Source organism: Lolium perenne, chromosome 7 (genome assembly GCF_019359855.2).
Source record: "Lolium perenne isolate Kyuss_39 chromosome 7, Kyuss_2.0, whole genome shotgun sequence".
Lineage (NCBI taxonomy): Eukaryota > Viridiplantae > Streptophyta > Magnoliopsida > Poales > Poaceae > Lolium > Lolium perenne.
This window is the reverse complement of record NC_067250.2, coordinates 35,860,849-35,885,549: the sequence shown is the minus strand read 5'-3', so window position 1 is coordinate 35,885,549 and position 24,701 is coordinate 35,860,849. Positions and strand designations below refer to the sequence as shown.

The following is a 24,701-nucleotide window of genomic DNA, read 5'->3' as shown; positions in this document are numbered from 1 at the left end:
GAAGACTTCGCCACCGTGCACTGCTTCAAGCTTGCCCGACTTATCGCAGCACCATTCAATATAAACACGTACCCAGATTGTGACTTAGAGTCATCAGGATCAGTGTTCCAACTTGCATCGGTGTAACTGGTTACAACGAGCTCTTGGTCACCTCCATAACAAAGAAACATATCCTTAGTTCTTTTCAAGTACTTCAGGATATTCTTGACCGCTGTCCAGTGTTCCATTCCTGGATCACTTTGATATCTGCTAGTCAAACTAACATCATGTGCTATATCCGGTCTAGTACATAGCATGGCATACATGATAGATCCTACTGCCGAGGCATAGGGGATTTTACTCATCCTTTCTCTTTCTTCTGCCGTAGCCGGTCCTTGAGTCTTACTCAAGACTTTGCCTGGTAACATAGGTAAGAACCCTTTCTTACTTTCGTCCATTCTAAATTTCTTTAGAATCTTGTCCAGATATGTACTCTGTGATAGCCCTATTAGGCGTCTTGATCTATCTCTATAAATCTTGATGCCTAATATATACGATGCTTCACCAAGGTCTTTCATTGAAAAACTATTATTCAAATGACCTTTAACACTGCTTAATAGTTCTATATCATTCCCGATCAACAATATGTCATCTACATATAATATCAGGAATGCTACAGAGCTCCCACTCACTTTCTTATAAATACAGGCCTCTCCATGACACTGTATAAACCCGAAGTCTTTGATCACCTTATCAAAGCGTCGGTTCCAACTTCTCGATGCTTGCTTCAGTCCATAGATTGAACGCTGAAGTTTGCATACTTTGTCAGCATTTTTAGGATCGACAAAACCTTTGGGTTGTACCATATACAACTCTTCCTCAATGTCTCCATTAAGGAACGCCATTTTGACATCCATATGCCAAATCTCATAATCGAAAAATGCAGCTATCGCTAACAAAATCCTCACAGATTTTAGCTTCGCTACAGGTGAGAAAGTCTCATCGTAGTCAACTCCTTGAATTTGTCGGAAACCCTTTGCGACAAGTCGAGCTTTATAGACAGTAATATTACCATCAGCATCTGTTTTTCTCTTGAAGATCCATTTATTCTCGACAGCCTTTCGGCTATCAGGTAAGTCTACCAAAGTCCATACTTTGTTATCATACATGGATCCCATTTCGGATTTCATGGCTTTTTGCCATTTGTTGGAATCTGGGCTCATCATCGCTTCTTCATACGTCGCAGGGTCCTCATCATTGTTATCCACAATCATGACATTTAGACAAGGATCATACCAATCAGGAGTGGCACGTTCCCTTGTCGATCTGCGAGGTTCGATGGTTTCCTCGTTCGAAGTTTCATGATCATTATCATTAGCTTCCTCTGTTGCGGTGTAGGCGGTGCAGGTACAATTTCGATCTTGCGCTACTCGATCAACGAGTATAGATTCATCAATCTCATCGAGTTCTACTTTTCTTCCAGTCACTTCTTTAGTGAGAAATTCTTTCTCAAGAAAGGTTCCGTTCTTAGCAACAAAGATTTTGCCTTCGGATCTGTGATAGAAAGTGTACCCTATAGTCTCCTTAGGGTATCCTATGAAGACGCATTTCTCCGCTTTGGATTTTAGCTTGTCCGGTTGTAACTTCTTTACATAGGCTTCGCAACCCCAAACTTTCAGGAACGACAGCTTAGGTTTCTTATTAAACCAGAATTCATACGGTGTCGTTTCTACGGATTTTGATGGTGCTCTATTTAAAGTGAATGCGGCTGTCTCTAATGCATAACTCCAAAATGATAACGGCAAATCAGTAAGAGACATCATAGAACGAACCATATCTAAGAGAGTTCGATTACGACGTTCGGACACACCGTTACGTTGAGGTGTTCCCGGCGGTGTCAATTGTGAAAGTATTCCGCATTTCTTTAAATGCATGCCAAACTCATAACTCAGATATTCACCTCCACGATCAGATCGTAGAAATTTAATCTTCTTGTTACGTTGATTTTCTACTTCATTTTGAAATTCCTTAAACTTCTCGAAAGTTTCGGATTTATGTTTCATGAAATAGATATACCCATATCTACTCAGATCATCTGTGAAGGTTAGAACATAACGATAACCACCGCGCGATGCTACGCTCATTGGTCCGCATACATCGGTATGTATAATTTCCAATAAGTCAGTAGCTCGCTCCATCATACCAGAAAATGGAGTCTTAGTCATTTTTCCCATTAGACATGCTTCGCACCTATCAAGTGACTCAAAGTCAAGTGATTCAAGTAATCCATCAGTATGGAGTTTCTTCATGCGTTTCACTCCAATATGACCAAGACGACAGTGCCACATATAAGTAGAATTATCATTCAATTTAATTCGTTTAGCATTTACGTTATGTATGTGCGTATCACTACTATCGAGATCAAACAGAAATAAGCCATTCTTTTGTGGTGCTCGACCATAAAAGATATTATTCATAAAAATAGAACAACCATTATTCTCAGACTTGAATGAATAACCGTCTTGCATTAAACAAGATCCAGATATAATGTTCATGCTCAACGCAGGTACATAATAACAATTATTTAGGCTTAAAACTAATCCCGAAGGTAGATGTAGAGGAAGTGTGTCGACTGCGATCACATTGACCTTGGATCCGTTTCCAACGCGCATCGTCACTTCATCTTTCAGCAGTTGTCGTTTATTCTTTAGTTCCTGTTTCGAGTTACAAATATGAGCAACCGAACCAGTATCAAATACCCAGGTACTAGAACGAGAACCAGTGAAATGAACATCTATAACATGTATATCAGATATACCTTCTTTCTTCTTCTTGACAAGGCCGCTCTTCAGATCAGCCAGATACTTGGAGCAATTACGCTTTCAGTGTCCCTTCTCCTTGCAGTAATAGCACTCAGCATCAGGCTTAGGGCCGTTCTTAGGTTTCACAGGAGGCGTGGCAGCTTTCTTGCCACCCTTCTTGAATTTTCCCTTAGACTTGCCCTGTTTCTTGAAACTGGTGGTCTTGTTGACCATCAACACTTGGTGCTCTTTCTTGATCTCAATCTCAGCAGCTTTTAGCATGCCAAAGAGTTCAGGTAACTCCTTGTTCATGTTCTGCATATTGTAGTTCATCACGAAGTTCTTGTAACTTGGTGGCAGTGATTGAAGGACACGATTAATTCCCAGTCTGTTAGGAATTACTAGTCCCAAGTCACTGAGTTTCTTCGCATGCCCGGTCATGGCGAGCATGTGCTCACTAACAGAGCTGCCTTCTTCCATCATGCAGCTGAAGAATTGTTTCGATGCTTCATAGCATTCCACGGCCGCATGAGTCTCAAAAATAGCTTTCAGCTCTTTCATCAACTCATGAGGATCGTGGTGCTCAAAACATTTTTGAAGATCGGATTCAGATCGCACGGATGGCACACTGAACTTGATAGTACCGAATTTTCCGAGTCTCGTAAACAGCTTTTACTTCATCGGTTTCAGTTTCTGCAGGAGGGTCACCTAGCGGTGCATCAAGCACATATTGCAGATTTCCGCCAGAGAGGAAGATCCTCACATGACGGAACCAGTCGGTGAAGTTGCTACCGTTGCTCTTAAGTTTCTCTTTCTCTAGGAACTGATTAAAATTGATTGGGGACGCCATCTCTACAACATATATTTGCAAAAGTTTAGACTAAGTTTATGACAAATTGAGTTCAAATTTTAATTCAACATAATTAAAAATCTAGGTGAACTCCCACTCAAAACAATATCCCTCGTATTGTCTTAGTGATCACACGAACCAAATCCACCGCACCTAAACCCGATCATCACGAGAAAAGGTGTGATTTCAATGGCGAACACTCAAAGTGTTCATCATATCAACCATATGATTCATGCTCTACCTTTCGGTATCACGTGTTCCGAGACCATGTCTGTACATGCTAGGCTCGTCAAGGCCACCTTAGTATCCGCATGTGCAAAACTGTCTTGCACCCGTTGTATGTACTTATTGAATCTATCACACCTGATCATCACGAGATGCTTCGAAACGACAAGACTTGGTAACGGTGCCACTAAGGATGAACACTTTATTATCTTGAGATTTTAGTGAGGGATCATCTTATAATGCTACCGTCGCGATCTAAGCAAAATAAGATGCATAAAAGGATTAACATCACATGTAGTTCATATGTGATATGATATGGCCCTTTTGTCTTTGCGCCTTTGATCTTCATCTCCAAAGCACGGACATGATCTCCATCATCTTCGGGCATGATCTCCATCATCGTCGGTGTAGCGTCAAGGCCAATGGCACCGTCTTCATGATTGTCCTCCATGTAGCAACTATTACAACTACTTTGAAATACTACTCAACATGAAATTTAAAGACAACCATAAGGCTCCTGCCGGTTGCCACAATACAATAATGATCATCTCATACATATTCATCATCACATTATGGCCATATCACATCACCAAACCCTGCAAAAACAAGTTAGACGTCTCTAATTTGGTTTGCATATTTTACGTGGTTTAGGGTTTTCGAGAGAGATCTAATCTACCTACGAACATGAACCACAACGTTGATACTAATGTTTTCAATAGAAGAGTAAATTGAATCTTCACTATAGTAGGAGAGACAGACACCCGCAAAGCCTCTTATGCAATACAAGTTGCATGTCGAACGAGGAACAAGTCTCATGAACGCGGTCATGTAAAGTTAGTCCGAGCCGCTTCATCCCACTATGCCACAAAGATGCAAAGTACTCAAACTAAAGATAACAAGAGCATCAACGCCCACAAAACCATTGTGTTCTACTCGTGCAACCATCTATGCATAGACACGGCTGCGATACCCTTTGTAGGATAACGTTGCATAGAAAACAAAAAAATTTCCTACCGCGAACACGCAATCCAAGCCAAGATGCAATCTAGAAGACGGTAGCAACGAGGGGTTTATCGAGTCTCACCCTTGAAGAGATTCCAAAGCCTACAAGAGGAGGCTCTTGTTGCTACGGTAGACGTTCACTTGCCGCTTGCAAAAGCGCGTAGAAGATCTTGATCACGATCGGTTCCGGCGCCACGAACGGGCAGCACCTCCGTACTCGGTCACACGTTCGGTTGTTGATGAAGACGACGTCCACCTCCCGTTCCAGCGGGCAGCGGAAGTAGTAGCTCCTCTTGAATCCGACAGCACGACGGCGTGGTGTCGGTGGCGGTGGAGAACTCCGGCGGAGCTTCGCTAAAGCTACGCGGGAGATATGGAGGAGAGGGGGCGGCTAGGGTTTGGGAGGGGGTGGCCGGCCACTTCAAGGGGGGTGGCCAGCTTGTGGTCTTGGGGTGGCCGGCCCCCTCCCTTGGCCCCCCATTATATAGGTGGATCCCCAAGAGTTGGTCTCCAAGTCTTCGAATAAGACCCGAACCAAAAACCTTCCACATGGAGGGGAAACCTAGCCAAGCTAGGACTCCCACTAGAGGTGGGAGTTCCACCTCCCATATGGGGGGGTGGCCGGCCCCCTAAGGGGGAGTCCACTTGGGACTCCTCCCCCACTAGGGTTGGCCGGCCATGGAGGTGGAGTCCCATGTGGACTCCACCTTCCTTGGTGGTTTCTTCCGGACTTTTCTAGAACCTTCTAGAACCTTCCGCGACATTTTAATTCACATAAAATGACATCCTATATATGAATCTTATTCTCCGGACCATTCCGGAACTCCTCGTGATGTCCGGGATCTCATCCGGGACTCCGAACAAATATTCGAACTCCATTCCATATTCAAGTACTACCATTTCAACATCCAACTTTAAGTGTGTCACCCTACGGTTCGTGAACTATGCGGACATGGTTGAGTACTCACTCCGACCAATAACCAATAGCGGGATCTGGAGATCCATAATGGCTCCCACATATTCAACGATGACTTTAGTGATCGAATGAACCATTCACATACAATACCAATTCCCTTTGTCACGCGATATTTTACTTTTCCGAGGTTTGATCTTCGGTATCACTCTATACCTTTGTTCAACCTCGTCTCCTGACAAGTACTCTTTACTCGTACCGTGGTATGTGGTCTCTTATGAACTTATTCATATGCTTGCAAGACATTAGACGACATTCCACCGAGAGGGCCCAGAGTATATCTATCCATCATCGGGATGGACAAATCCCACTGTTGATCCATATGCCTCAACTCATACTTTCCGGATACTTAATCCCACCTTTATAACCACCCATTTACGCAGTGGTGTTTGGTGTAATCAAAGCACCTTTCCGGTATAAGTGATTTACATGATCTCATGGTCATAAGGACTAGGTAACTATGTATCGAAAGCTTATGGCAAATAACTTAATGACGAGATCTTATGCTACGCTTAATTGGGTGTGTCCATTACATCATTCATACAATGACATAACCTTGTTATTAATAACATCCAATGTTCATGATTATGAAACTAATCATCCATTAATCAACAAGCTAGTTTAAGAGGCATACTAGGGACTTCTTGTTGTCTATATATCACACATGTACTAATGTTTCGGTTAATACAATTATAGCATGATATATAAACATTTATCATAAACATAAAGATATAAATAATAACCACTTTATTATTGCCTCTAGGGCATATCTTCTTCACCATTCAGGTTCCCCATTCAGGAGGCCACTCGTCCAGACGTTCCCTCCATGATGCCCACCACTGAGCGCCGTTCCAAGGCACACCATGATCATGATGCTAGCTCCAGTCACTCTCGGCGCTCCCAGCATGGGGCCGCTTGCTTCTTCTACAGCATGTGGCAAATGTGCAAGAACAGCAATGATGTTGCACATCAGACCCTTACTATGACCCAGGAGACACGGAGGCGCCAGAATGAGTTCATGGCCTCAAGGAACCACCCTGTTCCTCCTCCTGGACCTGAGATGGAGCCTGTGGTAGCACCTCAGTGGGAGATGCCTCTTCTTACCGATGAGATGATCCATAACTTCGACTTCTCCGTATACGCTCATGGTGCTCTCCCTTCTAGGACTGCTCGTGCTCCCACTCCTGCTGATGATGTTGATGGTGATGACGATGAGGTTGATACGACTGCACGCGATGGTGATGGCGAGAGCTCCTCCTCCATCGGGCTTGGTCACTACTGATGGGTGTGATAGCATCTCTCCTCTTTTCTTCGCCTTTTTGGTGTTCCGATGCCAAAGGGGGAGAAGAGAGTAGAGTCTAGGACCACGGGGTTCTTTGATTACCACAAGTCATGGGAGTTGCTTTATTTGGATTTTATATGGCTTGTGCTTGTTTACTTTGAGTTTTTCAAGAACCATTTGCTATCTCCAATAATTCGTGTATGGATGTGTATGGACGACTATTATGTGTGCTACTCTATGTTAGGATGATTATGTGTGCTATGCTTATATATCTTGATATGCACATCTCCATACCATGCTTGTTTCCTAAAGATATTGGGGGAGCTTCTCATGTTCCACAAATGGTGCACTTTGCATTCAAACGCAAATTCTCCAAGTGCACACATTATGGGGGAGCTGTCGTAATATCTTTTATGGAATCAAGGTTTAGAGCTTATCATAATTTCTATTTGTGACTCTAGCTCAGTTTGTCATCGTATACCAAAAAGGGGGAGATTGTAAGGGTATTTTACCCTTATCCATTATTTTGGTAACGATGACACCGTGCTAAAGTATTTGGCCTAATATGTTTATAAGGATAATCTCAGGTATTAGGCAATGAGGTGTAAATGGTGTATCAAAGGAACAAGAAGGCTAAAGGAGACCCCCCACTTTGACAACAATCAAAAAGGGTCTACAGGAGAAATCCGATACTGCGGCCTGGTCCAAGACCGACAGCAAAGCGATCCGGCGTCTTTGGCCGGTCAGCCGAGCGCCAACCGGGCTTCAAACGAAGCCAGAGATCCGGTTGCCGCCCGATCAACCGGCCACGACCGTGGTCCGGCTCTCAGTCCGGTCAACCGGGCGCCAACCGGGCTTCAAACGAAGCCAGCAGATCCGGTTGCCGCCCGGTCAACTGGGCCACCGACCGGCGGGTCCGGCGCTCCGTCCGGTCGACCGGGCGCCAATCGGGCGCCAACCGGCCACCAACCGAAGGAGCGCCAGGACGACGCAAAGGGGATCCGGTCGCTGATCCGGTCTGACCGGCCTCACGACCGGGCTCTCCGGTCTGTGGTCCGGTCAACCGGGTTTTTCGAGGAAAATGCTGAGGTGGCAAGTTGCAACGGCCAGATTTTGAAGAACACTATAAATACCCCTTCTCCTACCTTGGAAGGGTTAGGCAACATACTACAAGCTGTTCTTGAGCTCTCTCTCTCTCTTACTCCATTATTAGAAACACCAAAAAGCCTCCGATCTCCCTCCTCCTCCACCCAAACTCAAATCCCTCCGGGGAATCACTAGAGGAGGACCCGATCTACTGTTCTACCAAGCCAAATCTCATTCCCCCTTATATTCATCGAGAAGCTTGCTTCCTAGGGTTCCTTGGAAACCCTAGGTGGGCAAGAGGAGTCCGGAAGCATCCGGGCTGTGGATTTGCTCCGGGCAAGATTGTGAAGGTTTGGAGGCTACCTCAAAGTCTACCACAAGTGAGTGAACTATTCCTTCGTGGGATAGGCTCCGGAGAATAGGGTGAGCCTTCATGGCGTGGGGAATCCTTCGTGGGACCTCCACCTCTCCAAACGTGACGTACCTTGTTGCAAAGCAAGGGAACACGGGAATACATCCTCGTCTCCGCGTGCTATCGGTTATCTCTAACTGAACTCCTTACTTGTGATTTAAACTGCCTGAGAGAGCCTTCGTGCTCGAGATAGTTGTATCTTCATATAGGTTGCTTCACCTAGTTTGCATTAGGCTCACCTTTATATTCCGCAAAGCCTAATATTGCAAAGAAAGGATTAAAATCTGTAGAAACCTATTCACCCCCCTCTATGTTTACCATCTCTATACCTTCAGATGCACGTCAAGGTGTTTGACGACCCATCCTGCCCCAAGCACTACCACGACGACGACTCCGGTGATGATAATGGCATCAGCTACGGCCAGATGTATGCTATAGGGTGGTCTTTTTTTTGCGGCGAATATGGCAAGTTCCGGTTGAAGCCACTAGTGTAGGTTTCTGGCCTTCCATCGGAGCTAGTGTAGTGACGATGCACAAACGCCTGTAGTTTGGATGATTTAGTGTTCTTTCTTCGCAGCCAAAAAAACATGTGCCAACAGAAACCCCTAGTTAGGTTTACTCATTTTGCAGTGATTTAGATTTGTCACAAAACATATGTAATATATCATCTATCAATGAAAAACTGTTCAAAAACGGATGTAAACGGACAAAGCTGGGCCTGGATAATTAAATGAAAGGATTTTGAAGCAAAATCTTTGCTAATTCGACAAGGATTGTATTCTTTAATTCCTTTTTTTTTTTTGTATTACTTAATTTAAGAATTCAAAAATAAATTATTCTAATGAATTTTTTATTCTTCTTCTTTGGATTTTAAATAGAAAAAATAAAATAATTAAGTTAAGTCAATCCAAAAAAGAAAAGGAGGTTCGTAAACGGACAGAAAATAAGGTTCGCAAACGGACAGCCGTGGCCAAAAGACTATTTGGCGGGCCTCCAAAATGGAGTTAGGCCGATGAAAATGCCATGAACCACATCCAACAATCTGAAACGACCAGACGGCCATAATAGCATGTCAATAGGCTGCAGAAACGAGTAGGTCATTCTCAAAGAGTCGGATTTCTTTCACAGGAGCATGGGGAACTGAGATGTGTCAGATCCTATTTCAGAATATTCACATTGGTCCTTTTTTTTCAGAATATACACATTGTTGTTTCCGATCTCAAGGGACAGCTGGGTGAGGCTTATGAATTTTGTATGTGTCACAACATCACATCCTGTTTGTCAGTCTCTAGGGACGGACTACAACGCCATCATCTACGGGGCTATCATCTACGGGTCTACCGATACATCTGCATAGCGCTCTTTGAAATTATCACGAGGTCTCTACTGTGATCAGACAGATTAGCAGAGCCTTTCAGCAGGTATTAATTTCAGCCTAACACAGAAACTTTAAAAGAGCAGACACTCTACAAACAAAGGAAACTGGCAAGAAAAATTCTTCACTCCAGCAGCAACAAACAGAAATTCAGACGGTCAGCACCAAGGATCTCTGGATGCCGTACCTAGCCATCCACTTGCATTGGTAGGGCTGTATTTCGTTCTCCTCGGACGGGAATTGGGCAGGCACCCAGATTTGTGATATCATCAGTGGATAACTTAGGCTATAAAGAGTTTGAAGAAAAACACATAATGCGGTACCAGTTGATAGTGAATCAGAAACGATATGAAGTGGCTGAATGGTTCCTGGCCTGTTATTCTTTCCTTAAAATAGATGGGCACACAGGTAAACTGATATGTGCTCCAGTTCGTCTCTATTAGTACTTACTAACAAGGATCAGCTCTACTTATAATCAGATGATGGATGAATTATCTGGTGGGCATGCTGGCAGGGTAACTTGCCATGAGCTCCAATACTTTCAGGGACACCTGAAAACACATGTAAAGAATGCACATGAGGCCAAGTAAGACAATGTCAGCTCTGATTGTTAGGGCGTAGCTGATGGCATTTCATGACTTCTAATAGAGAAGAAAAAAACCACAATTAAGAGAGCTCATACCGTTTACCTGAACTTTCATCATTTATTCGCGCGAGGGCATCTGTGTGACCTGATTGAGGAAGAACATACTATTACCATTTGGAAAAAAAAATTTGTGAACGATGGTAATTGTATTTCATACACGACAACAAAATAATAGTATGTTACATGTGATTAGTGAACCTAAGAAATTTTCTAGCGAACTTGTAAGTTCTCACCTTTGGGCCATACGGCTGAAAAACGGTTTTGACATCTTCAAACACCTCAGCGATTGGTTTTGCAGAATTAATCTGATTAAACAGTGGATTAGCCAACAGATGATCAATGTACATACATAGATAAAGCATTGACCAATCTCTAACGGAAGTGCGCGCACACACAAAATACTGTCATTACCAAAGACACTGAAAACGCCAATCTATCAAAATGCATAAATCCAGCTATTAGTTCGCTACTATATATGCCCTCTACTCAAAGATGAGATATTTATTCCAAAACACTAATGTCCCATCTGAGAATATATTCTGTTGTGTGGCACCGATTTTCTGAAGTGCCTAATAAGCTCAGAGTATTCTATGCAATGCTTGTTTCCATCATGTTTCCATTCATATGAGTTTATTATTGATACTCCAGGTGTCATCTGAATTTAATTAGACTCTAACACACATATACTTAAGATGCTACAGCGTGGCTCTTAATTTAAAATGTTATCTTTTACACCATGCCTGCTGCCTACAGCTATTCCCTTTTCACACTATCTTCCCTTGATTTCTTGATGCATACTTCTCCACTATTAGTATTGATACTCCAGGTGTCATCTGAATTCAATTAGACTCTGACACAAGAGCATGTGTAACTCAACTACAGGTAAGCAGGATTCTATAAAAATTCAGAAACTAATCCTGGTAGTCTTGAAGCTAATGTGTGATTATCTTAAATCATGACAAGTCTGTATGTGAGGTGCATCCTTTTGCATAAAAATGGATATACCTTCTTAACCATGCCCTTTGAGTCATAATACTGAATTACAGGCAAACTGGATTCGACAAAAACGCTGAATCTTTTCCTGATAGTCTCAATGTTGTCATCAGCTCTTCCCTGCAGTTGATCAAGAAAACAAAACAATGTTAGAAAATGAAGAGATCGTGTCACATACGATCCAGCAAATAAACATAAGAGATAAAAGTCCACCTGATTACGGCCCAGAAGACGCCTTCCCATTTCTTCCTCCGAACAGTCAAAGAATAGCACAAACTCAGGTGATATTTTGATCTGGAGCAATGCAAAATAACTAAGGTTTTGTTTTTTGCTTTTAAAACACAAAAGGAAACTGCCAGATTGCCAGAATAATTTTAAAATGCAAAACAAAGTGAGATTACAACATTATCAAACGCAGCACGGTTTTCTTCATTCCTTGGAAATCCATCAATGAGAAACTTGTCATTTTCACTTTTTATCATAGCTTCTTGCAAAAGCTTTATGGTTATCTCGGATGGAACAATTTTTCCTTCATTTATTATGTTGTCAATCATGACTCTGTAAAAATGAAGGGGAAAAAAGCCACATAAGCTTCGTAATTAAATAAGGAATATAGCGTCTAGTCTGGAGTGGATTTGTTACCCATTCTCAGAACCAGACTTGATTTCTGTGCGTAACAGTTCTCCTGCGCTAAGATGTGTAAACCCAAAATGCTCCACAATATTGCTACATTGTGTTCCTTTCCCACTTCCAGGACCACCTATGGAATTGCATAAAATGAGAAACCATGAATTGACAGCATTCACTTTAGAATATGAAATTTACCTAGAACAAATACAACTGCAACTTTCTTGCCACCCAAGATGTTTTCCGTAACATCCTGCAATAGGAACAACCAAATACATAAAAATTGATGGGAAGATTTAATCCCGGATGCATAACTAAAATTGGTAACACTGAAATGGAAACAAAACTGAACGAACATTGAGGGTACATGTCTAACAGATTAAAGAGCATGTGTAACTTAAGTGCCACGTCCAGTTTTAAATTACAAAGCAATGGGGTACACAGATAAATATTGTCTCATGAATAATCTGGTAAGAACTGCAAGTTCGCAACCTAATATAAAAAATTACCTCCTGCTCGGTAACAGCCACTGAAGCATCCACCGCCGTGCTCATAGCTGCAAGTTTTTTCAACCAAAAATGCTTGTAAATTGGCAATTTTGCAATGGAAGAATAAACTTTGCAAGAGAGTGGAGTTTGTTCCATGCACGGGACCTCCCATGCACGAAAACATTAGGTGTCGTTACATACCATTTTGTTTTACAATTCTAAAACTTGATGAAATCAGTAGCACGGATCTCAAAGCATGAAACATTGTGTATCCATTGGTAGAAACATGCACGGGGGGGGGGGGGGGGGCCTAGGATTAAAACATTTCACATACTCAGCAGAAAAGAGGGAAACGTCAAGACTCCACTATGCCCTAAATTGGCAGTTCAGCGCAAGAGACAATGTAATTCATACTTGCATTTTGTTTTATTTCCATGCTTGTAAGATTTAAATACTAAGCAAATTAAGCAACAACTTCCCTTCAGCTACAGTAACATAGAGGCAAACCATGCTATCTTTTACACCATGCCTGCTGCCTACAGCTATTCTCTTTCCACACTATCTTCCCCTTGTTTTTTTTAATGCATACTTCTACTTATAAAACATGCATGACATTCAGCTATCAACATTTCAGACAGGGAAGTTCCATGCGGAGTCATGTATTAGAACACACACAAAATATCATTTATACACACACAATCACTGCTGTGTATAAATCCACTCATCCCCACTTATGTTCAACATTACATATACAAACCCTATGTGTCACCTCACTCCAAATACTCTATTGCTGCTATATGCAACAAATTGGCGGACACAAGTCACAATGCAGCAAACATGACTTGCAATTTCTCCTAGATTCTGCTAATGGTTCGCAACTCCTATATTGCTTGCTATTTCCTGGCCAGGTCCAAATCCCCAAACTCCACAGCTATCCGACTAACTCTGACCCAATGCAAGGGATCGCTCTAACAGATTTCGGTAACAGCGAACCAAACCAGCAAACTACTATGTCTCCTTTGAGTATTCCACTAATTTGGGAAACCTTTTCCAGTTAGATAGAACGAATGAACAGGTTACAACTTCTATGAATCGCATCATACAGAAAATTAACTGGACGGAGTTCAGTTTGATCTATCGCTTCCACTCTATAGACTCGAACAATCAGATCGGGAATGCTAAGTGCATCAGAGAGAGAAGAGGTTCGAGAAACACGCACCCTGCTTCTGGAGCTGGCCGCCGGGGAAGGCTAGAGGAGCACGGGGAGGGAGGCGCGGCGCCGAGATGGGCAGGCCGCGACGCCTGGTCCAACCGGCAAGAGCGGCACGCAGGCCGCGGAAAGCGTCGCCGAAGAGCAACACCTTGCCGTCCGGCGGCGGCGAGCGGAGAGGAGCCGACGAGGTCGCCGGTGGCGGTGGCGGCGGCGGAAGGAAATCGGAAAGGAGTTCGACTGAAAAACGTGTCCGCTCTCGAGCCAGTTATGGCCAGCCAGGTGGTCTCGGCGGACCGTTTCTTGGCCGTTGGATTAAAATCAGACGGATGGATCGGAGACGAAGGAATCCGGCATGGACAGCTTCGCCGTGGCTGTATGACCCACGGCGGCGCTGGCCTCAAAAGTGTCCCTCGGCGGCGCTGGCCTCTACCCCCCTCACCGCAGAAACACTACGCACTGGCTGCTGATCTCGGCCGTCGCCTTTCCGATCTGACTTCTGAGTAGATGGGGGAGGCGCCACGTTGAAGGCTTTGGCTCCGGCCGCAGCGTCGGCGGCGGAGGGGATGGCACCCGAGCGGCGTGGCGCAGCCGCACCCGACGAGGACGCACTGTGAGTTACCGCGATGCTTGCTCTACTGGAACAAGCCCCGCTCTCTGAATGTTTGCTTCTGGCAGTAGCATTTGATATGAGTTCTGAGATACGGCCGGTGCCCTGCCGTGGTTTTTTTTTTTTTTTTTTTTTTTTTGCTTATAGAAGTAGCTTTATAGATCCATTAACACATTACAATCCTCCTCTAGGAGGGGTTCCATATCCGTTGGGACAGCCCCCAACCAGAAACCTACAGAGTTACTAACTCTAGCATTACTAGCCAAACTATCAGCAACATGATTACAAGTTCTGTTGATATGAACAACCCAAGAGCAAAGACCAGATGCTAACACATCTTTGATATCATTGATAATATGGCAGAGCTGTGATAAAACCCGTCCAGGTTTGTTAATAGCCGAAGCAGCGACAAGGCAGTCAGTTTCACAAATAATCTGCCCCTGGGCCCAAGTGGCCGCCAGCGAGAGACCATCCTTGATCGCTTCCAGCTCCGCTTCTCTAGCAGAAGAGCAATTTGGCAACACTCTGGCAGCAGAGAAACACACATTCCCATGTTCATCCATAGCAATCACACCCAGGCTAGCTTGGTTACCAGGTTGCGCAAACGAAGCATCAACATTAACCTTGACACACCCAGAAATTGGTTTAGTCCAGGCAATAGAGCTGTTGACAGAACCCACATGCACAGGCCCCTGATCTGGATGAAGAACCATTTTTCCTTTGTCAGGAGGAGAGCAACAAGGCACCTGGTCCAAGGAGATTTCTACGGCATAAGATTTAAGGAAATCAATAGAATGTTTTATAGTAGCCGTACCATTTTCATGGATAATATCATCTCTCAAAGACCAAGCTCTCCAGAGCAAAAGGAGCACCTGCCCTTGTTCTTTTTTATTTAGCTTGGCCAGAAGCAAAAGAAGCTATTAGATAGACGCACGCTCCCTCATCTGGTGGCGCACGTCTTCAAGGGTGGAACCTGCTTCTGCTCCATGTTCAGCACACTGTTTGAGAAACCTTGTGTGAATTTGGTTGAGTAGTCAGGAGGATCCAGTATCGGCCTGACATTGTGAGTTAGTAGCCCCTTCGATGATGTTACATTTTGATAGCTTTGGACTAGTGCACCCCCCTTAAGTTTGGGAGGTATGTGGTGTGGGCGCATGCAATTCAAACTTTATCGAGGTTCATGATTTTCCAATGTTATCTTATCTAAATCTAACAATAAGGTGGCCTGCTACACTTAAGTTTGGGAGGTATGGTTTAGTGGTGACTTTTGATAATTATAAAAATTCACAGGCTCTGCTATGGTCGTATTTCTGCTCTGATTTATTGTTCTCCCTTTTGGTGATGTTAAGCATATTTCTGTACGTTTCGGTGTATCACTATTTTGTAAAGCAATGATAATGTTTCATGTGATCATCTGGTATACAAGCTCGTCTTTATCATTAGAGTTTCGCTTGATTTGTTGTTCTTTTTTGGTGCTTGATCAGGGATGCCTAGCTTTTGGAAGAATAACATCAGAAGTTGTGAAATAGAAATATAATAGGGATTTAATTCCTCTATATGTTATGCTGATCTATTTTAGCAATCTGATTTTCTTTTTTATTCCCAACCTCTCATCCAGATTTGTTGACATAGTACATGAAGCCCCTCTGTCTGGTCAGCGGCAGTCTCGAAGTGTAGTTGGTGGCACTCTGTACTGTATCTTATTGGCAAGTGAATATTTGCTGGCTCTCCTTTGTTTTTTTCATAGTGATGGACCATGTTATTTTTTTTAATTATGCTAGAAAGGTTACTTCAGAAACAATTTACTTGAATTTATCCACGAAAATATATGTATCTTATATCTGCTAGTCGCCTTGATCCCTTCGATAGTAGTGTTACTTTTTTTTCTTTCTTTTTTGCAGTTTCTGATAGTTGTGATTCATTCCTCTTCTGTAGACAGGTTATGCTGGTCTTGCGATAGCAGCTCCATGGATATTTGTCCTTATACCAGACATCATCCTTCCGTTGCTATGCAGCTGCAATGTTCTCCTTCTAATTGTCACAGGTTCATGTTGAATTTATTGGTTAGATGCTACTAGGTTGTCACTTTTATATCCTTCGTATGGAGTTACTGCTAACAGGAATTTGCTGCAGGCATATTCCAACAGTATTGGGTTCATCAGGTCAAAAAGGTGCGATTACAGGTACTACACGAGGAACAGAAATGAATTCTATTTCCACAGTCGGCACAAATAAACGATTTACCCACTTCATTGACACTTGGGTATGCGGATAATGTATAATATTTTAGACAAAAAGTCCATCAACCATCAATGCATAGCTATCAGCCATTCACTGCTATGTAGAGTTTTCCTTGACTGGGGTCACTTCAGCATGTTTTGTCTCTACCGTTCGTTAATTGTGAACATGTTAGCTCTGTAAAAATGTAGTTGCTGATACAGTGCTGAAGCACCATAATTGCTGATACACTAACCAAATTTCTCTTGTAAATGCAGGGATATTATGATTTAAGTCAGAAACTGAAGCATATTGCTAGTATTCCATTTGCCACTATTGCATGTGGTAAGTATTAGCTAACCAAATCCATGCTATGTTCCAATGCCAGCATCTTTTATTTGTTTCTAGCTTTTAAGCACATTGCTAGTGCTCCATTTGCCACTATAGCATGTGGTAAGTATTAGCTAACCAAATCCATGCTATCTAGATTTGGTTCTTGCTTTTTGTGATGGTTATATTGGTATTGTTGTATTGTATCTCTGCCTTTCTGGACATTATAGCAGAGATACAACATGTCTACTTGGTAAGACTGTTTTCTTTTTACGTCTGTTGATTTAGTGTTTTTTAGATCAGTTCATGTTAATAGTAGTTGATATCCCAAAATACCAATATTGGAATTTATTTTCGGTTGAACTTTGCACATTAATTAGTTTAGGTAAAGAGAATAGATTTGTTATTTTTATGTTGTCATAATGACGACTATCCTAAAAGTGTGGTTGCAGGTACTGCCGTGATGCTCTTAATTTTAGTTTGGCAGCCTGAATTAAAAATATTATCAATTTCAGTTTTGCTCAGGTACAATTCTTCAGCTGTATACAATCTTTCCTTAAGTTGTTTCCCTTTTCATAAGCAAACATGATTAAGATAATCGGGTTTCTGTGTTCTGTAAAGGAAAGCATTATTGGCATCTTTACGATTACAATGAAAGGAATCCCATGGCATAGTTTGTGTTCATTTTAGTAGGAGGTTTAGTACCTACCTACATTGATTCTATGAATGAAGCGAGTTGTATACGCACTAACATTTGTTTGCTTTGTAGTTTTCTCAAATGGCCAGGTGGGCAAGCAATATACATTACCACCTTGTGCCATCTTTTTTGTTAAATCTCATACATTACCTGAACAACCTCAAAGCTAAGTAGCGTTCTATATCTTATGGTACATGGTGGTGGCGGAGCATGACAGTAAATAAGGTGGGCTGGTCAACCAGGGAAATCCTATTCATCACCCGTGGGTGATGGGTACAAACCATCGCCCGCGTGGTTCAGCTAACGGGGTGAGTTTGGGCCGCGGCCCATCAACAGGCAGGGAACCAGTAGGCCTCGGGTTTTTTTATGGTTTTTGTTGATTTTTTTTTTGGTTTTTCTTGGGTTTCGGTTTTCTTTCAAATTTTCTTCAATTTTTTCTTTTTTCTTTTTTTTTCTTTTTTAATTTTTTTTAAAGTGGAGCAAATTTTAAAGTTAAGCAAATTTCAAATTCTAACAAATTTCAAAGTAAGCGAATTTTTAATCTGAGCAAATTTCAAATCTGAGCAAATTTCGAATCTGGGCAATTTTTAAATCTAAGCAAATTTCGAATCTGGGCAAATTTGAAATCTAAGCAATTTTCGAATATGAGAAAATTTCAATTCTGAGCAAATTTCAAATCTAAAGAAATTTCGAATTTGGGAAATTTTGAAACAACCAAACTAATGGGCCGGGCCCATTAATGGGAAACCATCGCTAAGGGGTGATGGTTATAAACCATCACTTAGTGGGCCATTTGTAGGTTATTTACAATGGGCTACATTTATAACAAAACAAAGGGGAAAGCTCGCGGAAAAGAGTGGGCCACGGACCAGTGTGGCCCACCTGTAGCGCCGCCACTGAGATGGTGACATATGAACACTTTGTTAATGTTTGATGCAAATTCAGTGTGGATGTACTAAATTTGTTTCTTATTTAGCAGGCTGATGAGGCTATTCTACTTTGGTATCAAAGAGAAACAAAGCACTCCTATTTGGTTTCTAATGCTATTACTTTCCAATCATGCAGGATTGCTCTGGTGATTGAAGTGGTATGCGCTGGAAGCTTCATGAGCTTATACATAGGTGAGTTAAGAATCTAAACACGCCCGGCTCGTTCCCCCTCGTCGCTCCCGTGGGCGACGGGAGGGAACCCTAGCCGCCACCGGCCCAGGCCCCTCCCCCTGCTCCTCCCTCCCCTCGCCGCCGCCGGAGGGCGTCGCTGGGCAAAGCCCGGGCGCTGGCAGCGGCGGGGATTCCTCTCCCCCTCGCGCGGAAGCCTTGGCGCGGGCCGACGCGGCCGGTGAGGGCGGCGCGCTCGACGAGGGCGCGGCGGCGCGGCTGCCTCAGCGGCGGCGTGGAAGCTTCGTGGCGTGGCGGCGACCCCGTCTTTGGAGCGGCGGCTGCCCTCGGGCGGCCACCAAGTCCGGCGGCGGGCGGCGGCAGGGGTGGCCGACGGCGACGGCTGAGGATGGCAGCGACGGCGCTGGGAAACGGCGACGGCAGCTGGCGGCGGCAGTTGTCTTGGCGGCCGGAGTTGGCATCATGGCGGCGCGGGCTTGGCTCGGATCTGGGCCCTTTGGGCCCGATCTGGGTTTGGCGGGCCCCGGCCGTCCCGCCCTCCGGCGCACAGGTGCGGCCGAGCACCTCCTCCTTGTCCGTCCTTCTCGGCTCCGAGCGCATGTCTTCTTTGCTCGGCCGGGTTGGGCGGAACCCTACGCCATCTTGGCGTGGCGGCTCGTGGCGCCGCGCGGCGGGTGACAAGGTGGACGATGTGGGTGGCCGGCGATGCTCTACGAGGTGGATGTGTGCGGTCCGCAGCGACCCACCCCATGGTGGCACTGCCGCTTGCGGCTCGCAGTGCCCCTCTCGAGCCTGTCCCTTTGTGGGCATGGCTGCACCCGACCTGGCGCGCTGGACGTGCTGCCGGTGGGTTGCGCTGCCAAGGCTAGCGCTTTGAGAGAAAAGGGTCAGCGCAGGAGGTCTTGGCGAAGGATGATAGCGCCTGCAGTGGTGAGGAACCATGCTCTGGCGAAAGCCCTGCCTTTCGGGGCCGGTGACGGCGACGCCTGAGGGCGCCGTTTTCCTCTTGTGGCGTCACCGAGGAGTTCCGGCACCTCCCTTGCCTAGGGTCTCATGTTTCGGGTGAAAACCTCAGATTTGGCTAGCCAAATCGGGCGACGACGGCGTCTTGGACGTCGTACCCTCCTTGGAGGCGTCGTCTTGGGAACTTGAGTTCGGGCCGTACGTCTTCCTCGTGGATCTTAGCGCTGACCACATGGGAGGTGTCTTGCGATGCAGGTAGCGCGCTAGCCTCTCGAGTAGTATCGCGGTGGCTTGCGCGATGAGGATCTTCCTCGATCAGCGCGAGCATGCCTCTGGATGAGCAGTGGTGGGCTGGCCTCGGTGTTTGTTGGCGGGCTGCTGAAGACTGCACGCTTGCACGTCTGTCAAGGTTGCCGGGAGCTAGCCGCTGCGCCGACGGCGTTCCTCGGATTTGGGTCGAGGCCGGAGCAGCAATTGCTCCCAGCTGAGCCGTGGTGGGCTCGCGGGATTCAGGTGGTACGCGCCTTGGCTGCAGCTGGCAGGTTCTTGGTAATTTCGACGATGCGCGAGCACTGCGACTTTCATCGGCAAGGGTTCTGTCTTGCGGAGGAGCTCACTCTGTAGTGTCCCGGAGGAGCACTCGACGGATTTCGGCCTTTTTGTCGTAGTCTAGTTTGAGTGTCGGGTGTGTGCTGTGGGTGTTCGGCCTTTTCTTAGGCTTGTAATGTAAACTTCCTTTCTATCAATGAATCGAAACGCAAACCTTTTGCGTTTTCGCGAAAAAAGAGGTGCATTTAAAGAACTTCTTTTTACATAGAAATCGCTAAAGAAAAATGTTTTAAGTAAAACATTTTTGTGTAGTTTGTCTAATTTATTTCTGAGTACATGGTAACCATTATAAATTACTGCTCTCTATAGAGTAACTTTGTTAGCTTGACTTCGTATAATTGCTGGTGACTTTTCCTTAATCTTCTATTACATGGAAATTCGCAACATTTATTCGTTAGTCATAATGTCCTGACCTCCTAAACATTGTAAGAGTAACAGTTCCATTTGATAGCATCCAATAATTTTCTGAAATAGATACCATTCTGTTGGTGCCCTTGATACAGTTTCTTTTCCCATAAGATGACATTATGTCTGTAACTTCTAAATTTAATGTGCAGGGCGCATCCATAAATACAACTCTCTGAATGAGCAGCCTGATATTCTACAACCACTTTATTCTGCACTGCGACCATCTAGTTCATTTGAAGAGCCGAGGTACAGTATAATCTTGTATTTATTGATGAAAATATGTCACATGGGCTTAACATGATTTTCCTTACAATTGTATTCTTTCTTTTTGGTGTATAGTTTCATGGTAAAAACTAGCTGTGGTTGTGATTGCTGTATTTGCATGTACAATTGTTTGTTCTTGCACCCAGTGCCGCCTTAAGCAACTAAGCGCAGGTGGTTGCTGTTAAAATATTGTAGGGCATAGTCTCATAGAGAAGAGGCATTGCAGATATGATTTGTGATTTCCAACACTTAGAAAGTAATGCCACTTCGAAAACTTATAACCATCTGTGAACTTTCTCCATGAAATCAATTAACATTCCTGTCATTTGAGCTCTACTATGGATTGGTAAAATAGCATTTTGCAGGTACTATGATACTCGCCTTTCTGATCAACAAATGGCATTGCTCCAGTACCAGAGGGACAATATTCACTACCTGAGTGAAGAGGTACTTGAAATATAAAAAAGTGTGCATATATTTATCAAATAACTTCATTTACTGGAAATGTTTATTTTTCTCAGTTATGTTATGTGACAGAATAGTAGTAGGATATGATAACATTATGAAAGGAAAAGGTTTTCAACTGCTGTTCTTACAATAGGACAGCAGAAGCCTATTACTTATTTGTTATCATCTCTCCTTTTGTGGATGCTGGCTGAACACAAGGAATTGGTGCAGGAAGTACCTAAGGGCATGTGTTACAATAAGTCTTGACATTTGCACCTGCACCTCTGTTTTGTATGTAGTGCAGCCAAATAGTAGAATAGTTAATGTATTTCAGCACTAAGAGTGCGTTTTAGCTTGAAACCAAGCTATTAGCACAATATTGAGTTTGGTTAATGATTTTTTTCTATCAGGTTCTTAGGTTGCAAGAATGCTTAAGCAAGTACCATAGAACTGTTTCTGCAAGCACTCCTCAGGTACAAATTAATTCTGCCACTAAACTATCCCTTCCGACCGTCTGAGTGCCCATAGGTTTCAGAGTAAAAACTGTTTAATGGTGATATTGTTTAGATCAACCTGCTTAACGTTGATTAACTATGTTTACATTTTCTCCTTGTAATTCTTCAGGTTGATCTTGCTCACCTATTAGCTTCTCGTGATCAAGAACTTCGAGCATTGTCTGCAGAGGTATTACTTTTAGTCAGCCAGATATTGCATACGGCACAAATGACATCAATACACACCACAAATGCATGGTGTGTTCTTTATTACCTTCTCTACGTCTCTTATTTCTCAACTGTGACGTAGCAATCAATTATGAATTAAGTTAAGTGAATGACGAGGCTGGTGGTCAATTGTGAAAACTGTCACTTATTTCCTACATATGCATAGGAATTAAACTTAAAAAAAGCTCAATATGTGCTCTTTGTGCTGCTGCTTATTCTCGAAATGTTACTGTGGCATCCACTTGGACAACTAGGGTTACACAAACAATAATACTCAAGCTAACAAGCTTCAGTCATTGATCATGCTTTTTCTGTAAATAATACATCACGGATTAATACTTTGCTTCACATGTAGATGAATCAAGTACATTCAGAGCTTCATGTTGCTCGTGGTTTGATTGCTGAAAAGGACTCGGAGATCCAGCATATCCGTTCGAACAACAATCAAGTATGTTCAGTAACAGAACTGTTCAGTTTTGTGTGTTTCTGTGTGCATATTTTGCAGTAGCGAACTAGCACGATCCAAGTTGGTTATGGCAAAGATATACTTGTTTTAGGAGTAGCAAAAAATCGTTGTTTGATGGTGAACATTATAAAATGCAGTATGTCGAAGAAAATGAGAGACTGAGAGCAATTCTTGGTGAATGGAGTGCTCGAGCAGCAAAGGTAACAGTCATAGAACCTAGTAGTAGTACTGCTCTTTAGCAGAAGAATTAATTCCCCGTAGCATCATCTCAGTGTTCTTTACTACATGTGCAATTAACAGCTGGAGCGAGCTCTTGAGGCCGAGAGGGTGTCGAACATCGAACTGCAGAAGAAGCACGCAAAACAGAGGCCAACCAACCAAGGAGAAAAGGACTGATATTCCCCAGTTTGCTCTCTAGCAAACAAAACCTTATGATGCTGTAACTATGTAAACCTGATTGACAGGAAATGTAATTAGGTGAACTCTGCCGCGACGTGTGTGTCCGTAGGGCTGGAGCTCTCCGATATGAGAGATCAGTAACGGTTGTACATTGATGTAAGAGACAACATAAGGATCAGCTATACTTGCGAATGTGTACGGGATTAAGGGGAAGGGGAACTTAAAAGACTGAGAATGGTAGAAGGTTGCTGGTTTGATGGAATCTACGATCTGTTTGCTTGCTGTTACCTATGGCAACATATGTAAACATCTATGCGCCAACAAAAAGTTGGATATGAGTAATAATGCAAGAATTTGAACAGGGTCTTCTCGCCGACTGCCTGAGTCACAGAAGAGACACTGTAGGTTAGGCAGTTCTGCGACGGCGTGCATGAGCGATGCCGCAGGAGGCAGCACTGCTAAAGCTAGCTGCACAAGGGGACATTGCGCGCGAAAGTCAGTGAGTCAGACAGGTAGGCGGGCGGTAGCTGTCTCCTCGGCCAAAACCCATCCTGAGCTATCTCGTCGGCCAAAATCCAACCGTGAAAGTACGACGGGACAAGCAATAGATCTCGGATGCTTTTCGAGATTTCCGACATACAGTATATGTTTGCAACCAGAGAGGACGCGATAAGTGTTGCAGCGGTCAACAACAATTGGAGATCAGTATAATTATCCACCACAGAATTGGATCTCTTTTGCCGACATCCTCCTTTGTGTCATTGACGTCTCCACGTCAAAAACCACTGCGTAAGGCGTGCTGACGACAAGGAGCAGCCTGCAGCCGTGCACTTGCAAGTGTCCCTAGAGCCTAGCTATTCTCTTTGTTGCCCTAGGTTGGGCAGAGTTGGTGTCAATCCTTCTCTTTAAAATAATTTGGCAGGAACCAACAGCAACATCGACCACATAACATACGGGCTGTGAGAAGGTTTTTCAAATACAACCCCTTGTGAAATCAGAATTGCTAAGTTTCACCTAGCTGAGACGTAGCTTATGTCTCAGTCACATGCTCCATCGTTGGATTTTGTTTCACCTTGAAGACTTGTGTTTGCTGCTGTTTGTACTTTGTTTAAATCCGCATCGAAACACGTTGATGTAATTCGACTGAGATATAAGTTAAGTCTCAGTCGACTGAGATATAAGTGAAATCTAAGTCGATTGAGACTTAGACACACCCTTGTGACACTGTATCCGGTCAAAGACTAGATCTGTAGATCATGACTCATGATTTCTCACCCTAAAGGTAGGGCTGAGCAAATTTCCATGCAATGCCTTCAGAAAAATAAACGATGGTGAAACACCGCCACTACCAAGACTCGCTTATAGAACTGTATGTGCAATTGTGCATGCATAAAGGTTAACTTCCATGGATAATGACCCCACGCTGCACCGAACTGCTTTCATCGTGGCCGATATCCACTATTATTGTTTGAAGTAGGGAAGTTATTAACGGTTGCGCCAAC

General features: G+C 43.8%; 2 protein-coding genes across 4 annotated transcripts; one reads left to right on the top strand and one right to left on the bottom strand.

Annotated features, from left to right (window-relative positions):
• Window positions 1-10,242: 10,242 nt before the first annotated feature.
• Window positions 10,243-14,210, bottom strand: LOC127317823 (UMP-CMP kinase 3). 2 transcript variants are annotated; one of them, XM_051348414.2, is made up of 10 exons: window positions 13,959-14,210; window positions 12,761-12,807; window positions 12,450-12,504; window positions 12,267-12,384; window positions 12,029-12,182; window positions 11,838-11,918; window positions 11,637-11,744; window positions 10,865-10,936; window positions 10,668-10,716; window positions 10,243-10,536 (listed from the first exon to the last, which is right to left on the bottom strand). In XM_051348414.2, exons 2-9 carry the CDS (start codon window positions 12,803-12,805, stop codon window positions 10,690-10,692), a joined length of 660 nt encoding a protein of 219 aa, XP_051204374.1. In that variant the 5' UTR covers window positions 12,806-12,807; window positions 13,959-14,210; the 3' UTR covers window positions 10,243-10,536; window positions 10,668-10,689. The 2 variants fall into 2 exon arrangements, with proteins under 2 accessions (XP_051204374.1, XP_051204373.1); XM_051348413.2 differs by having other exon boundaries at window positions 10,675-10,716.
• Window positions 14,211-14,316: 106 nt separating this feature from the next.
• On the top strand, window positions 14,317-23,486 carry LOC127317822 (protein FIP1). Of its 2 annotated transcripts, none has more exons than XM_051348412.2 (14): window positions 14,317-14,562; window positions 16,178-16,269; window positions 16,499-16,603; window positions 16,693-16,742; window positions 17,055-17,121; window positions 17,559-17,631; window positions 18,869-18,924; window positions 21,051-21,147; window positions 21,531-21,612; window positions 22,023-22,085; window positions 22,237-22,296; window positions 22,690-22,782; window positions 22,938-23,000; window positions 23,101-23,486. In XM_051348412.2, the coding sequence occupies exons 1-14, from the start codon at window positions 14,516-14,518 to the stop codon at window positions 23,194-23,196; spliced, it is 1,044 nt and encodes a 347-aa protein (XP_051204372.1). In that variant the 5' UTR covers window positions 14,317-14,515; the 3' UTR covers window positions 23,197-23,486. The 2 variants fall into 2 exon arrangements, with proteins under 2 accessions (XP_051204372.1, XP_071680629.1); XM_071824528.1 differs by having other exon boundaries at window positions 14,319-14,562; window positions 16,178-16,265; window positions 16,495-16,603.
• Window positions 23,487-24,701: the final 1,215 nt, after the last annotated feature.